The sequence below is a fragment of the Phoenix dactylifera genome, unplaced genomic scaffold, assembly GCF_009389715.1.
Source record: "Phoenix dactylifera cultivar Barhee BC4 unplaced genomic scaffold, palm_55x_up_171113_PBpolish2nd_filt_p 000424F, whole genome shotgun sequence".
NCBI lineage: Eukaryota > Viridiplantae > Streptophyta > Magnoliopsida > Arecales > Arecaceae > Phoenix > Phoenix dactylifera.
Genome location: NW_024067861.1, coordinates 64,932 through 81,355, shown reverse-complemented (window position 1 = coordinate 81,355; position 16,424 = coordinate 64,932). Strand labels below are relative to the sequence as shown.

Here is a 16,424-nt window from a genome sequence, read left to right as displayed (position 1 = left end):
AATGGACAGAAAACCTCCCTTCATGCACATCATTTATTCACGTAATTTAATCCCCCTACCTTCCATTATCATTGATTGATCCCATTGGGAAATTTATTAGCAGTGAAACCAATAATTAATCAATTCCATGGCACATCGGAACTCTAGTCATGTCAGACACCATCGAAAGCTAATGTGCATGGCAAAACCAAATTTGAAAAAATCACTTTTGGTTTATTCAATTAGTTAATAATACTTATATTAATACGAAAATGATTTGATCAAATCAAATCACCAGCTGGATCTAGGACTTCATTTCTGATCATACTTTGTAGCATGTGTACCTACTCACACTATTTTAAGGAATATTGCAGGTACAAGTTAATGACAATATTTTGATTTTTAGATCGACATGTGTTATTTATTATGAAATTGAAGATATGATTTGATACTTCTGTTATTATTTATTCTATACAAAGTAAATGCCAATACTTAAATAAAACTTAGCTCTCTCTAAGATCGTATGGTGCTTATGATTTTTCTTCGTAAACTATAGCTCTAGGCATGGTCTGCTGAACCGACCGGTACATGGTGCTTATGATTTTTCTTCGTAAACTATAGCTCTAGGCATGGTCTGCTGAACCGACCTGTACCGGTTGGTTCAGCCTGTACCGAACCGGTGCCGACGGGCACCGGTACGGTACAACATATAAAAACGGTTCCGACCCAAACTGGGTCGGAATCGAATGGTTCCGTAATTGGACCGGCTTGAACTGGGCCGATTCGGGCCGGTTCGCGCCGGTACCGGCTTGAACCGGGCCGGTTCGCGCCGGTACCGGCTTGTACCGATGTGAACAAGGCCGGTTCACAGCGGTACAAGCCGGTATCGGTGCGAATCGGGCACCGATCTAAGCCACTCTTTTTCCGCGCGCCCGCGCGCGGAGAAGAGCGCCCACGCGGACGCTTTTTTTTGGGAAACACGAGTGGACGCGCGAGCGGACAATGCGCGCCCGCGCGCGATTCCCCGCGCAGGAACCGCGCTCGTGAGCAATTCCCCAGCAGGGAATCGCGCCCGAGCGTGGTTCCCCGCGCCCACGCAGGCTGCCAGCCCGCGTGAGGGCATTAAATGCCACAAAGTGGCATTAATGCCACTATGTGGCATTAATGCCACTATGTGGCATTTGACGGGTCCATGCGCGTCCGCGGGCGCTTTTTTTTGTTTTTTTGGGAATCGCGCGCGGACGCGCGACAGGAGAACGCGCGCCCGCGCGCGATTCCCCTCGCAGGAACCGTGCGTGAGTCCCCAGCAGAAAATTGCGCCCGAGCGTGGTTCCCCGCGCGGGGCACCGTGCCCACGCGGGCTGGCAGCCCGCGTGGGGGCATTAAATGCCATAGAGTGGCTTAATTTGACATGTCCGCGCGCGTCCCGGACGCGCGCGAATGTTTTTTTTTTTTTGATGTCCGCGCGCGCGGGCGGTTCGGTCCGACGAACTTTGGCTCTAGGTATCTAAGCTATAAAACAATAGTGCTATCTAGCAAAAAGGGGAAAAAATAGTATGCCAAGAAACAAGGCTAAGAGTCACAAATTGCAACTTTTCACTGAGAGAGTGGAAATGCACGGTCTAGTGAAATAGAAGGGAAAAGTATTTCTTTTTCCCCTTCTTTTTTGGTGATTGACGGGCCAAAGCCTCATATGGTCAAAAAGTAATGAAAGGCAAGGGAAGTTTAGGTCGAAAGCTAAGAAGGGAACATCCTTTGATGTGGCTTCATCAGATCTGATGGGATGGCTATGAGGGGACTAAATAGGAGAGTGGAGATAATGACTTTTAAAGACAAACATAGCAAGAAAATCCAACTCATGGCAAGTTAACATGCAGAACTTTCTAAGGAAAATTCTATATTCAAAACTTATGTTCTTATAGCTGAGTTTGTAGAGGATTTGTGCTAGAGATAGTTTTGGAGATGTACCATATATTAACATTGCAAATATAGAATTTTCACTATGCATTGGTTGAATGACATAGACCTTATAAACAGAAGAAGTAAACTTTTATCAATTATTCATTTTAAAATGATTTCAAGTATACAAAAAAAAGAAAGGCAAGGGAGACCTTCAATCAACATTAGTTTGTGATCCATTGCACATAGCAAATAAGACTTTTTGGACAGCTTCTGTGACTGAAGATCCATTATTGCACTTTCTTCAATGACTGTTGGTAACCTTGAATGATGCATGTTTATTTAATGCTTGATTGCCTAAATCTATTTCCAGCATACATATTCAGCACATAAATGCTTAGGTCATTTATCATGCATCATCATCCATTTAGGATTGGTCTTTTGTTATGTTTCTACGTATAATTAATTTAAAACTTAATTTCAGGTAGTTGTTTGTTATGATATAATCAAATTTCTTAATTTTTGCATCATATCATATGAGGATTTGTTAGTAAATTTGTTATATCAATTTGGAACAGCATTTCTATATTCCCTAGGGTTGTCTTGCATGGCATCAGAACCCAGGTTTGCATCATGGGGATCCATCATGGGATTTCTAATATGGGTTGTGTTTGATAAAACCAGATAGATGACCTGTTATAGGAAATTAGCCAGTGGTTAGATGTCATGGAAGCCCAACAAGATTAGTTATGCAAGAGTCATGGATGTGAGAGGTTGATTAGAGTCTTAAGAGGATACTCTAGTTACAGAGCCTGTGTGATTGTTGGAGTGAGAAGTTTTTTGAGTTTCCATGGCATTGTCTGGAAAGCAGTCATAATCATAAGCACAAAGAGCATTAGTGTGACCCTTTGCCTAAGCATGAAGACAAGAATGAGCATGACCTAAAGCAAGACTTAGTGGACCCAAAGCATGTTGGGGAGGTAGAATAGCCCTCCTAGAATCATCCTAGACTAACCTAATGGGTAGCCACCAGAGCATTGATTGTTGAGCACTTTCCATGGGAATGATGTCAGGAACCTAGGCCACATCATGGTTAGGTGATGATTTCAATAAGGGTTACTATGATCAGGGGAGGCCTGGTGTTCGCGATATGGAGGACAATGCCATAAGAAAATGAGGATTAAGGCACCTAGCTTTGATGGGCCATTTGAAGTTAACAAATGGGCATGATGTATCAAAGATACTGTCTTAAAGACTGTTTTCCTCGCTAGGATCATAATCCAGAACTTGCAAGCAGCTGCTTGGAAAACCTACCTCTAGGGTACAATGCCCGACTTGTATCTTCTTCCGCTAAGTCTGTGTACTTAGAGAAAGGTGAACCAATTTGAACCTTTGATAGCCAAAAGAATACAAGGAGAGCACAAAGAAACAAGAAAGAATGGTTACTTATCTCTTTCCCTATTTTACCAAATTTATATAACAACCCCAAGGTTATTATCCAAGGGACATGTCTCTTTGGGAGGACATGCCCTTTTGGAGAGACTTAAACAAATCAGAATTCTTTATATTTGTTGAGTATAGAAGTGCAACGGTTGAAAACTAGTTGGTAACCATCCAAGACAACCACCAATAAAAAACCGCCCCATCTCATCAGAAGGGAAAAAAAAAACATCAAGCAGCATAAGAAACCGTTTAGTGGTGTCATCTTGAGCATGCCCACGGATCCCCTAGTTACCACAAATGTGATATCTGCATGGATTGGTTAACCACATCAATAAAAGATACCCCGTTAGTGATGTCTTTTATCCACATCGCCGAACCTTTTTCTCTTTCTTTTTTTATTCTTTTTAGAAAATACTACAATATACTGAGCTGACAGGGTGAACCGTCTTGGTTCCCCATTGGTTCGGTTCGGTACACCCTGAACTGAGCGGTTCAAGGTGGTAGGGCCAACTTTGAGTGTGAGTTGTTTATATTATGCCAAATTGCCAATGTAGCATGTCTCTCATGAAGTACATGAATAGGTTTGACAGGCTGATGGTTCGATTAATGTTATGCAGGATTCTTGATTCACCCTCTCTTGATATCTTACTACTCTTAGGGCCAACATTAGGTGGGAGACATTACTGCACTTAGTATATTCTGTTGACCAAGCATACCAGTTATATTCAGAGTTAGAGTAATGCATGAAAACTCCTCCTATTAGGAGGTTCTGTTTGAAGCCGTGGAGTAATGTCACTAGTTACTCCTGCAACCAATTCAAGTCACTAGTTATGCTCCTGCAACCAAGTTTAGCAATACTTGCATGTGTTCAACTAGAGATTTGAAAAAGAAGTCGGTTGATACCACCTCCAAACAGTGCAGTAATGCCATTAAATGTTATAACTGCTACAAAGGCTAGATGTTAATAGTGTTAATATCTTGGTTTTGTGTATCTCGATTGTAATATTATTATTTTAGCAAAGATTAATGCTCTATAAATTTTTTATGCATTTAATTTCATTTCTTTCTTTATTTAATTGTGTGATGTTTTGTTATTTATCCTAATATATAATTAGTATTGGAAATATGTTCTATGATCTTTTCAATTCTGATATTGACTTGTATGCACATTGACATGGTGCAGCTAAAATGATTCCCCTTTTCGTGATGTTTGCTGGCGGACCATTAGGCACTGGAAAACAATGGTACCCATCTGACAAACTTTGACAACTATGGAACAATGTCAGATGCTTCTAGAAGCTTCTGAGTACAACTGCTTTGAACCTAGTAGTGTAACATAGTAATTGTTGGTATCTTTGCACAAAATATATACTAGTGTATGGATACATGAAATTGTTTCCGGCAGTTCATCTTACAGAACATATGTTAATTCTTGTGTGCATGCGTTTGTGGACCAGTCAGCCTGATTTTATGTCATTCTAAAAAAGATAGTATATTATGGTTATGGGGTTATCCTTATATGTTAAACTATATATGAATTCCTCCAACTACATGATTCTGAGATAGTATTACAATTAATGCTTATCACGTATGTTAATACCAGTATTTATCACCATACATTAATACCTCTATCTATTTAATTCTAAAACTTTGCTGTGCAATGTCTGTTTGTTATTGATGGTTGAATTTTTTTCCAATGAACTAGAAAAACAACTCTTTATTGATAGTGTCCTGGGATGACATGTATATTGCAGATCTTAATATTTCTATGGGAACTATCAAGTTAAAGGATGAATATTTCCTTTGTTTTCCTAGTATTTATTGATGAGAAATTGAAAATGCAAGACAGTTATAGGGGAAATACTTATAAATATACATTATAAATCATCATGATTAATGTGCTTGGTTGGCATGATTTTATTTCTCATGTTTTATCCAGTATGTAAAGAACAAACTTATTTAGTTAACATCTTCATTTTATTTAACAAGTTATGTGCAGATGTTTTCAGTAATTTGATTTTGAAACTATCTTCCTGTTATGTTTTAGCAAGCATCTACTGGTAACATATCATGAGAATACCGTTGCTAAGAATTTTTCTTTTTACGGCTCATAATCATCTTGATCATCATGGCAAGATATTTTTTCTTTATGTTTGCAGGTTTTCCTGGATACATCTGGATGACTTGGTGAACCTCATATGTGAATCTTTAACAAATCCTTCTTACAGAGGTAGCTTGCTGTATGTTAGAATAATTTTCTTTTATAATTGATGAGGTATATTCAATTCTGAAAAGTGATTGTGTTGCCCAATAGACAACCCAAGAGGGGGGGGGGGGGGGGGGTGAATTGGGTTTTGAATAAAGATTTTGATTTCTTTTCAAAATGTCTAATGAGATTATGAAAGCTTTCTTGATTTTAATCTGAGAGATAAATTTTAACTATGAAGAAAGCAATGGAAATGAGATACTCGAGGAACCACAACACAAACACAACAAGTTTTATAGTGGTTCGGAGCCAACCCCGCTCCTACGTCTACTTCCCAAATCCTTTTGGAAATTCTACTATAATCTTTCTGATTACAGTTAGTTGTTTTACAAGCTCACAACCTAACTTGTTTTCACGAGATCACAACAAACTCGGTCGGTTTTCACAGGATCACTGGCTACAACCAAACTAATTGTTTTTTCCGAGATCACAATCTAATCTAGTTGGTTTTCCTTATTTCACCAACCACAACTTAACTTGCTGATTTTATACTGGCTTACCAACTAACCTTGTTCCCCTTAATTCAATCCCCTGATTGAATCAAGTATAATAACAGAATATAAGAGTTATATACAAGGTCCGCCGTACCGGTACCAGTTGGCATACCGGTGGCGGCCCGAACCGGTACATACCGATCCCATACCGGTCTCGTACTGGTTTCATATCGGTTCTCCAACGATAAGCTATCGGTACCAGATTCCACGCTGATCTGGTACCGGTCCCAGGCTGGACTGGTACGTACCGGTATGATAGACCATGGTTATATAGTTATAACACAATATAAACAATATTAAAGGGAAGAAGCTCTCAAATAGATTTTATGTTGAAGTAGGATGTGGCTTCTTCTCTTCTGGATCCTCTCTTGAATATGCTGGTAGTTGAGGATCAGTTAATCGAGCCTTGAATGAGAGGAGTACTTCTGAATTTAATATTTGGGCAATTACTCCTCTTTTTGCTTTGAGAAAGGCTCCAATCCTTTTTGGTGGATGTAAACTTGAATGCTCTTCAATGGATGCTTTGTTCTTGTCTCCTTTCTCCTTTTAAACACTTTTCAGAGCCTTCCTTTTCGAAAACTAGCCGTTACAAAAGGTGAAAGAGCCGTTCTGACTCAACTATGCAACCTGACAATATGACCGGAGACGGCTCGACTGTGGCTGGAGTCGACTCGTGTTCTTCAGGTGACGACTCCCTCACTTCATCTTTTAAAAGTACTTACCCAGCTATCCTGCAGGAGTCGGCTCGTGACATTCTGGAGTTGACTCGCCAAAAGCAGGAGACGGCTCACGTACTTCAAGTGTCGGCTCGATCTCATAGTGCCAAAAAGTAATCTTTCTGCCTTTTCTTATCAGAGTCGACTTGCGTCATCTAGAGTCGGCTCGCCAAAAGTTGGAGGCGGCTTGCGATCTTTAGGAGTCGACTTGATCTTAGTCCCGTAGAAAAACACTCTTATGTTTTACTTTTCGGAGTCGACTCGATATCAGTTAGGTTGAGAAATGAATCTTCTGTCTTTTTGTTGGAGTCGACTCGGTATCAGTTGGATTGAGAAATAGATCTTCTGTCTTTTTGTTGGAGTCGACTCGGTATCAGTTGGGTTGACATGAGTCTTCTGTCTTTTCTCCGGAGTCGACTCAATCTCAAGTGGAGTCGACTCGGGCTCTGTACTCGGTAATTCTGTTTTCAGCCAATCTAGCAGGAGTTGACTCGTCCAACCTGGGTGTCGACTCGAGGTCGTGCCAGATACAAACTTTTGTGCCAGAGTCGACTCGAGAAATCTTGGAGTCGACTCGAGTGCAGGGCAAGATTAAAATGGTTCCAAGCATTATAATAACTGATCTTAAGAATCCTGAACCATTTTCTAAGTCATCCTAATGTATATAGCAATATATTTCCTAAAACACTCACTTGAATTCATTAGTATAATATGAAATATACTCAAGTGTTTTGGGCTCATCAAAATCAAATAAGGGAACAACAATCACTCAACAATCTCCCCCTTTTTGATGATGACAAAACACTGAGTATATGCAAATAAATTTACACATAATATGAGTTAAGTCAAAAGAATTAGAATGAATTCAATGTTTAATAATTTGTTTATCCAAAAGTTGAAGGGTATGGAGAATAAACTTTAAAACTTAAGACTCCCCCTTTCACTTGGAATTGTACAAGCAATCATAATATGCAATTAATTGTTTTGCCTATATTAGATGAATGAGTCTTGTTTTTATACTTTTCATTCTTTACTTATTCAAGGTCTTCTTGGTCTGAATTCAGAATTCATTCATTTTAAAATATCAGAGCTTGATTAAGTCAATGTATCATAGCATAATGATTAAAAAGAATTAAAACAAATGTTTGACCTTTGATCCCAAACATTTTCATCCCATCCCAACATATTTTCATAATTCTTCTTCCCCTCAATCAATGCTTCTTCTCCCCCTCAATCAATGCATAGGAATTTTTTAGATCTTTCTTACTTTCTTCTCCCCCTTTTTGTCATCAGCAAAAAGAAAATTCATGCATATGGAAATATTTTGCATTCAAGTCAAGTGTGAGTGAAGAAAATGCATGAGTTGAATTACTCAAAAGGAAAGTTCTTTGTGTTGCAACAGATTACAAGACGTTGCACTATATAAGAAAAACTACATTGTGCACCAAAAAGACATCAAAATGTAGCTAAATGCAATACACAATCATGATCACTCAGAAGAAGAAGATGATGAAGAAGAGGAGCGACGTCTGCTGGTGGATGGTCTAGATGAGGAGGTTTCTATGAGTTTTTGAACTGCAGTAGTGCATTTGCCAAGATCCCGAATAATTTCAAGGGAGGTCTCTTGATAGGTTTTCCTGAGCTAAAATACCCTCTGACTGTTTTCATGAAGCTCGCCAAGTAATTTATTGGCCATTTCTTCAGCATTCTCATAGAGCTTCCTTAAATCCCTCTTTACAGATTGCTGCAGCTGTCTTGTGTCGTCTTCAAGATCCATGAATCATCTATACTGCCCTTGTAGAAGACATTTAAGACTAAAAAGCTCGGCTCCTATATCAGCTACCATCTGAGTGAGAGCAGCAGTGGAGGGTAGGATGTCTGTGGAAGATCGTCCACCTAATGAGCCGTGAGATGCCATCTCATCAGTCAGAAAGGATGCCAATCTCCGCAACTGATCCTCACTCAGTGCAAGTGGCGAGGGAAAAGAAGATGGCTCACGATGTGCTGTTGTGGGTGCATGGATGGGAGGCAAAGAGGGTATGTTAGGGGAAGCTGCAGGAATATTGGGATGTGGAGCAGAGGAGGAAGCAGAAGGATTCAAGGTTGTCCTAGTCCAGGTTCCCTCTATTCGATGAAACCCCATCCTTTGAAGGGTTCCCTCGTTTACAAAATCTGTATAACGGAGTGGATGAGAGGACTCCCCAGCAGAAATAGGTGCTCTAAACTCCCTAAAGATTAATATGAGAACCATCCCGTAAGGGAGACTAGTCCTACCCTGTTAAGGACATCAGTCATGTGAAGAAGGACAAGTTGAGAGAGGTTTAGAGGAATCTCCTTAATGATGTAATACATGATAGCAAGGTCTCTCTCAGATATGAAGTCAAAACGCCCAGTTTTTGGAAAGATAACTCTATGAATGATGCTTAGAAGGAGCCACATTTCAGCATTCAACTGATTGGCAGATACTTCCTCTAGGGGACTCTCGGGTTCTCTATCCAGAATGGTTCTAAGAGCCTCAATCCTATCAGAGTGTGATGAAGGAGAGGCACCGACATTGGGGAGGTTCAGGAGTCTTGAGATTAGGGATTCGGTGATGGTTACTTGGACATTTCCTACCCAATCAATGATGCTGCCGCCACCTCTACTAGCGGTGCTAAAGAACTCTCTCACTAGCCCTGGATATGTGGGAAGGTTCAAGGTGAAGAAGAACTCTAAGCCTTGTGCCCTAAGATGATGCCCTAGGGTGAACCCTTCTTAGGAGAGGAAATCAAAATCAACTTTCCTCCCGGTTGTGACCACCCTCCCAGCGTACGAACACGAGGGAATCGGTCTTGGGGAGGAAGGAGCTTCGGACTCGGAATGAGCTGGCTCGTTCCTTGCCTTGGACCGGTCTCCGCTTCGCTTGCCACAAGGGGGCATTTTCCGCAGGATGTGGTTGCTTTCTTGGGAGCCATTGCCACGAAATCTAAGGAATGGAGGGAGAGAAGCCCTAAGGAAATGGATTCTAGGGACGACTATTGGGGATGAGAGTGAATGAGGCACAAGGAGACGAAAGGAAAAAATAAGATAGAGACATCCCTACTAGGTTAAGTAATCGTCCGTCCGTCCTCGAGACGACTCGCGCAACAGCTCAAGTCGACTCGAGCACGAGTCGACTCGCAGTTCTACCTCAAGTCGGCTCGAGCCCTGTCTAACCCAAATATATTCAATGGTCTTGGGTTGAAATAAATTTAAATTGAGTTCTAATGATTTCAATAAGTTTATATGATAGAAATAGGCTCAGATTAGATTGGAATAAATCATGGAGGAATTAAATTTACTAGGAGTAAAGAGTAGATCATTCAAATGGGTCAATCACTCCTAATTTTTTTCTAAGGGTACAAAATCGATCTTCACTCAATGGTTTTATGAAGATATCAGCTAATTGATCTTCAGTACATACAAACTCAAGCAATATATCACCATTCAAAACATGATCTCTTGTGAAATGATGTCTTATTTCAATATGCAGCTAAGTCAACAGAAGACAGAAGCATATCTTGAGAAGATGGGGCTTAGATATATGTCTGATTGGCTTTAGTACAAGTGGAAGATTGTTAGGAGTATGCCTTAGAAGCCAATTAGGCAGACACATTGTAATTGTTCTGAGGGCATAAAATTTATACTTGACCTTTTGTTAATTAATAAAATCGGGCATTTTGTTCATTCAGGTTATTATGTGTCCATGAATCATCCTAGGAATTAATAAAATGATAACACATTCTTAAGAGTTAAGAATTTAAGATGTGTCATTAGATAGTTAATTCTTGAATTGCTCCTGATCAATGGATCATCACGAAGGACGGTGATCGATCCGATAAGATTAGTGCTAGATCACTTTTTTTGATGGATGAGTCTTAAGTCCATAGTGTGGGGACACTGGAGTGATTGTGCAAGTGCTTGTTAGAGAACAAGGGTACTGAGCGTAACCAAAGCAAGAAGTCACTTGGATGTCTATCTACTCGTCAGTGACTTACTTGATGTTGCAGTTGTATGACTAGTATTTAGACCTGCGATGCCTCAGCTAATCACGGTGAGGTTGCTGTAGTTTGACGAGTACATAAACATGGGCTCTAAGGGTCCTTGTGGTGCAGATTGGCTGCAGTAGGTTCACTGTCGGATTAGGGTTGCATCTAGATGGGATCTATTGACCTTGATAGATTAGGAGTGATCCTATATGATTTATGACACTAAGTTCGAAAGATCTTGGCCAGGGCAGTTCTGGAAAAAGAGTTTTCCAATCTCGAACTTGAGTCAAATAAATTTGACATAAGACAGGCGATAGAGTTTGACGAGTTATCTATAACCTCCGTCATGTCGAGATCCACGATAGAGGTACTGTATCATACGCTAATTGCACCTAGAGGTTCATTCATTCCGTTCTGCTGGGTTGCCATTATATGCTGCTAGGTGTCACTAGTGGATTGTGGGACTCAAAGGCATTTACTTGATGATCAGTGAACCCTGGTGAGTAGAGTTGAAATTGTTTCAACCCATTGAAAGGAGTTTCAATGATATTTTGATAAAGATCACAATATATCTCACTACCAGACAGAATAGAACCTCTGGAGTCACATACATTGGAGGTTTTGATCGTTCCGACGGTTGGATTGCGATTTAGAATCGCAATCGATCATGGTTGTCAATTTGATTGACAATTGGTTTAACGCACTAAGAGTTAGTGAGTTAAAGAAGAATGATTTGCAATTGGATTGCAATTTTGATTGATTCAATTGGACCTAATTAAATTAGACTTAACCTTATTGGATAAGGATGGGAAGGTCTAATTAATTAGAACTCCTTATTAGATAAGGAACTGACTTAATGAAGTCCAGTTTGAATCCTAATTGGATTAGGATTCACATGAATCAATTTGGAGGACACATTGGGTCCTAATTGGATTAGGATTAAATCAAACAAGTGGGACCACATCATTCCTAATTAGATTAGGAAATCATAGCATAGAAGGAAAGGGTCCTTCATGCATGTGGGACAAGAGAAATAAGGGAGGGGTGTCAGCCCCTCCTCTTTGATCTGCACCAAAAGAAAGGAGGGGGCATCCCATTCTTTCCTTGTTTGATTCCACACGCCCAAGAGGAGGGGCATCCGCCCCTCCTCTTTCACGCAGATTGCCACACGGCGCAAGGTGAGCCCTTAGATTCTCTCCAATTCCTTTTGAGTAAGGGGTGTGATAGAATTAAGTAAGGAGTGTGGTAGAATTTGGAGGGAATGAGAAAAATGAGAGGAAAGAGGAAGGAGATCCCTCTCTTCCTCTTCTCCCAAAATAAGGGACCCGTAAACCACCCCCCCTTTCCTTCTCGGTCAAGCCTAGGGGCGGCCGCGGTGGCTAGCTTGTTGAGGACCCTCGCAAGCGCTGCCAACCAAGGAGGGCATCGGGCCATGAAAAGGCCAACGGAGGGTCAAGCCAAGGCCAACTACTTTGCTTGGAGAGCCTTGGCCAAGCCCTTCATTTGGCCAAGCACATCCATGGTCGGCCGGTGCCATGCATGCCAAGCCTCGGCCGAGCATGCCCAACCTCGGCCGAGCATGCCCAACGCAACCCCGAGCCTTGCCGCAACCAAATTCTGCCGTGACCCATGCTGCAGGCGAGGTTTAGGCCGCAGAACCTCGCCAGCTATAGTGTGTCGGGTGAGGTTCAGGCTAAAGAACCTTGCCCGCTACAGTGCCACGGGCGGCGAACCACGCGCGCCCGCCCCCACGCGCCTGCGCCGCCCAGTGCGCCCGCGGCCGGGCGAGGTTCGGCCTGGCCAACCTTGTCGGCCGCTGGGCCTGGCGCGCTCGAGCGCGACCGCTCGGCACCTGTTGGCCTGCGCGTGCCCACGGCCGACCGCGCTCGCATGCGCGACAGCATCCTGCCGTGGCCGCCCAAACATGCCAGTTCCCTGCGCGCGGCCTGGCGCCTACTGCCATGCGCCAGGCCCCTGCCAACGCCCCCTACCGTGCCCTGCCGCGCCCAAGAACCCTGCCAGCGCCCCCTGCCGCGCCTAGGCCGCCCAGGTCCTGCCTGGCCTCTGCCGAACAGCCATTGCGGCCAGCCACGCCCGGGCCCTGCCAGCCGCCTGCTTGCCCTCTGCAAAGGCCACAGTCGGGCCGGCCAAGGGCCTGCCCAGCTGCTAGCCTATGCCTAAGGCTTGGCCATGCCTTGGCCAAGCCTTTTGCCCTACATGAGCCGTGAAGACCCCTATGCCTTAGCCACTCTTGTGCCACTTGAAGAACACTATAAATAGGAGGGAATGAGGGTCTTTGGGGGCTATTATCTTACATCTTTGAACATTGTAGTTTGCTTTGTATTTCGACCTTAGGCTTGGAAGGGCTTTTCCCTATTGTATTCGGTCCTTGAACTTGTTCTTGGACTTGAGCTAGTGGAGACCAATCATAGTTTCCACTATATTATCTTTGTATGTTCTTTACTTTGGGAATAGAAGCAACCATCAAGCATTCCTCTATCTTATACTTGTGTCCATACTTGTTGTGTTGTCTCTTTTAAGCCAAGGGACGGGTCAAGCTGCAACCAGTAGACCCGCCCCTTGTCTTGATTCCCACGACTATCCGGAGGAGTGCATTCTTTATTTGCAACAAGCTAAGGGTCGGGCCAAGCTGCAGCCAGTAGGCCCACCCCTTGGCTTGTATCCGTGACCATCCAAAGAAGTGGATATCAACCGGCGTTACCTTCTTCGGCCCAAATTAGCAACTTAACGAGGTGCGCGCAAGAAGCATGAGGCAAGGATTTGGTGTAGTGACTTGGGGCCAAAAGCCACCCTCCATCAATGGTGCTTTCATTGAGAGAATTCGTTGGGAGAAATTCCAAGAGAAGCTCCGTCGAAGATCTCACCATCAAGAGGAAATGCCTACAACCCCGAAAATTTTAGATTACACATTGGGCTGAGGTTAGGTGCTTTACTTCTCATTGCATGCCTAGAAGTGAAGTTTAATTCTTACTACCTTCGTATTACTTGTTGAACTTGAGAGGGGGTATATTAGAAGTTACTTTACTTGCAAGTAGTGCTTAAATTTCAGCACTTTAAATTCTTTACTTGCAAAGGGAGTGAGAGCATTTTTCCTTGTAAAGAGGACGGATTGTTTTCTATATTGCTCATCATAGGGATGGTGCCAACGGGGAGGCTACTGGTAGTACCCGACACTATTTGATCCAACTATTCAGTGTTAGGGTATATGCGGGACGGCACAAGAGGGAGGCTAGTGGTAGTACTTCGTGTCATTTTTCCAACTACACCGGGTAAGGAGCAAGTAGAGCAACAACACGTTTCTCTCGGGCTGTGAGGATCCTCATGCTTGTACACTTTTGCTGTAATCGGAGGAGATTGAGTTGTGTACAACCCATTTTGATATAAAAGAGGAGGCCCAAATCATCCCTTGGGTGACGACCAAAGGAGGTTTGGAGTGATGATGTGGCATGAAAATGCACAGCTTGAGGCCTTAGAGGGGAGTTCTCAATACCTAAACCGAACCCTTGAAAGTCAAAACCAAACCCTTGAGAATATATCAACTACCCTAGCCAGTGTAAATGCCCACCTAGAAAGATTAGAAAGGAGAGTTAGTGAAAATGGAAGAGAGAAAGAGCTAAGAAGATCCAATGAGGGAGAACATTGGTTGCACACATCACGGCAGGGCCAAGGGAGAGGAGAGAGGGGAAGTGAAGTTGGGAGCTTGAGGGCTAACCAATTAGATGAGTCCTTGGAGGAGAGGAGGAAGAATAGAATCTCGGGGTGTTGAAATAGAGAGATGGCTAGATGGAGAAGGGCCTAGCTTCAGAAGAGGAAGCCATGGGGAAGAAGAGAGTGAGCCCGAGGAGGACCCATTCCATGTCCAAAGGCCTATTGGCCGGAGGAACTTCATGGAAGGAAGAATGAGAATGAGGGAAGAAAGAAGAAAAGAGGAAGGAAGAAAAGAGCAAGAAGTGAGGAAAAGAGAAGAAAGAAGAAGAGAAGAAAGGATGGAGAGTTGGGGAGAGAAAAAGAAAAGGAAAGGAGTATAGAAGGACTCATGGAGCAATGTTTGGGTCATATGCCTCACGGCAAGCCCGGGGGTGGTATGAAAAAGAAAGTGATGAAGCAAGTAGTTATGCTATCCACCATGGGGAGCATGGCTATAGGAAAAGTAGGAGGAGTGAAGATAAAATAGAGGGCCGATTAATGATGATAAAAAGGGAGTTAGAGGAGGCCCGGGAGAGTATAAAGCATAGGGCAAACCATGCTAGTATGAAAGAACCCAAGAAGGAGCTTTCCCATGATCAAAAGCTTGAAGACCGAAGAGGAGATATGGAGGAGATAAAGGAGCAGAGTGTTGCTGACTATGGTAGGGATGCTATGGGAGAGCCACGGCCTCAAGAGGAGGCAAAAGAACCAAAGTTTGACTCCCAAAATTTCTGCAGCAAGGACCTCATCTCCTTGCAACCGGAGGCTACTCAAAGGGCTGATCTTGGGGGCCATCTTGCAGCACCAGAGACACTCCCATTTGCTGTTGCAACCGAGTACGCAGCGGATGGTCATGATGAAGTCCATCATCCCGTGGCCGTGCACGAGCATGATTCGGCAGCTGAAAATTCTGCAACCACAGAAATTTCAGTAAATTCTGTAGCCCTTCAACCACAAGTCAAGCTGAGGTATCCCTTCGATCTCGGGCTATTTATCTTCATGATAATTCGAGCACAGCGGAAGGCCTAGAAGACCATGTTGGTGCCATGAATAGCAGCAGCAAGCTGCTGATTTGTGACCATGAATGCATGACCAACATGTGGGAATAGACGGTGACCCTTCGGCGGCAAAAATTCAGGGAATTACTACGGCAGTTCGAGTTCAAGTTTGTCTACATCCCAAGTAGAGAAGCGGAGGAGGCTGAGAAGGACTACTATGGGGCACTTAAGGGTGCCGAAAGTACGATGTGGAGTATAACCCATGAAGCATCAAGGTGGAGGGATGTTCAAATGTTCGACATGAAGCATGGGCCGTTCTACAACAATCATGGGGTTGATCGGTTGGAGCATGGCATCCAAGTAGAGCTTCCCTTGTACTCAAGGGAAGATTGGAGGAAATAGAAGAGATGGCAAGTACTTATCTACCGGGGAAGAAGGCCAAGAGAAGGAGATTTTTGGGAGGACTGATGAGATGATCCGGTGGCATCCACATTTTATCCTTGAGGACAAGGATATTTGTTGCCCAGATAGACAACCCAAGAGGGGGGGGGGGTGAATTGGGTTTTAAAATAATTATTACAATTAAATGGTTTGTGAGATACTAATTAATCCTTTTCACAAGTTGATTAATTAGATGCTATGTGCAGTGAATGAAATGAAAGTAAGAGAGACAAATGCAATCACAAACACAATGATTTTATAGTGGTTCGGAGCTAACCCTTGCTCCTACGTCCACTCCCCAAGCCTCACTTGGGAATTCACTATAATCCCTCGGATTACAGCCGGTTGTTTTACAAGCTCACAATCCAACTTGTTGTTTTACGAGGTCACAACGAACTCGGTCGGTTTTCCCAGGCTCACCGACTAGAACCACCCCGATTGTTTTTCCGGGATCACAATCGAACCCTTACATC

General features: G+C 43.0%; 1 protein-coding gene across 4 annotated transcripts in view; it reads left to right on the top strand.

Annotated features, from left to right (window-relative positions):
* Positions 1 to 16,424, top strand: part of LOC103697944 (epimerase family protein SDR39U1 homolog, chloroplastic) — a 119,799-nt gene that overhangs the window by 52,111 nt on the left and 51,264 nt on the right. For all 4 annotated transcript variants that reach the window (XR_005508250.1, XM_039118824.1, XM_039118823.1 and 1 more), the window contains exons 10-11: positions 4,505 to 4,565; positions 5,481 to 5,551. Coding sequence is in view for 3 of the 4 variants with exons in the window: in XM_039118824.1 (XP_038974752.1) it covers positions 4,505 to 4,565; positions 5,481 to 5,551 (132 nt within the window). In the remaining variant the exon portion in view is untranslated. The remainder of the gene's footprint in view (positions 1 to 4,504; positions 4,566 to 5,480; positions 5,552 to 16,424) is intronic.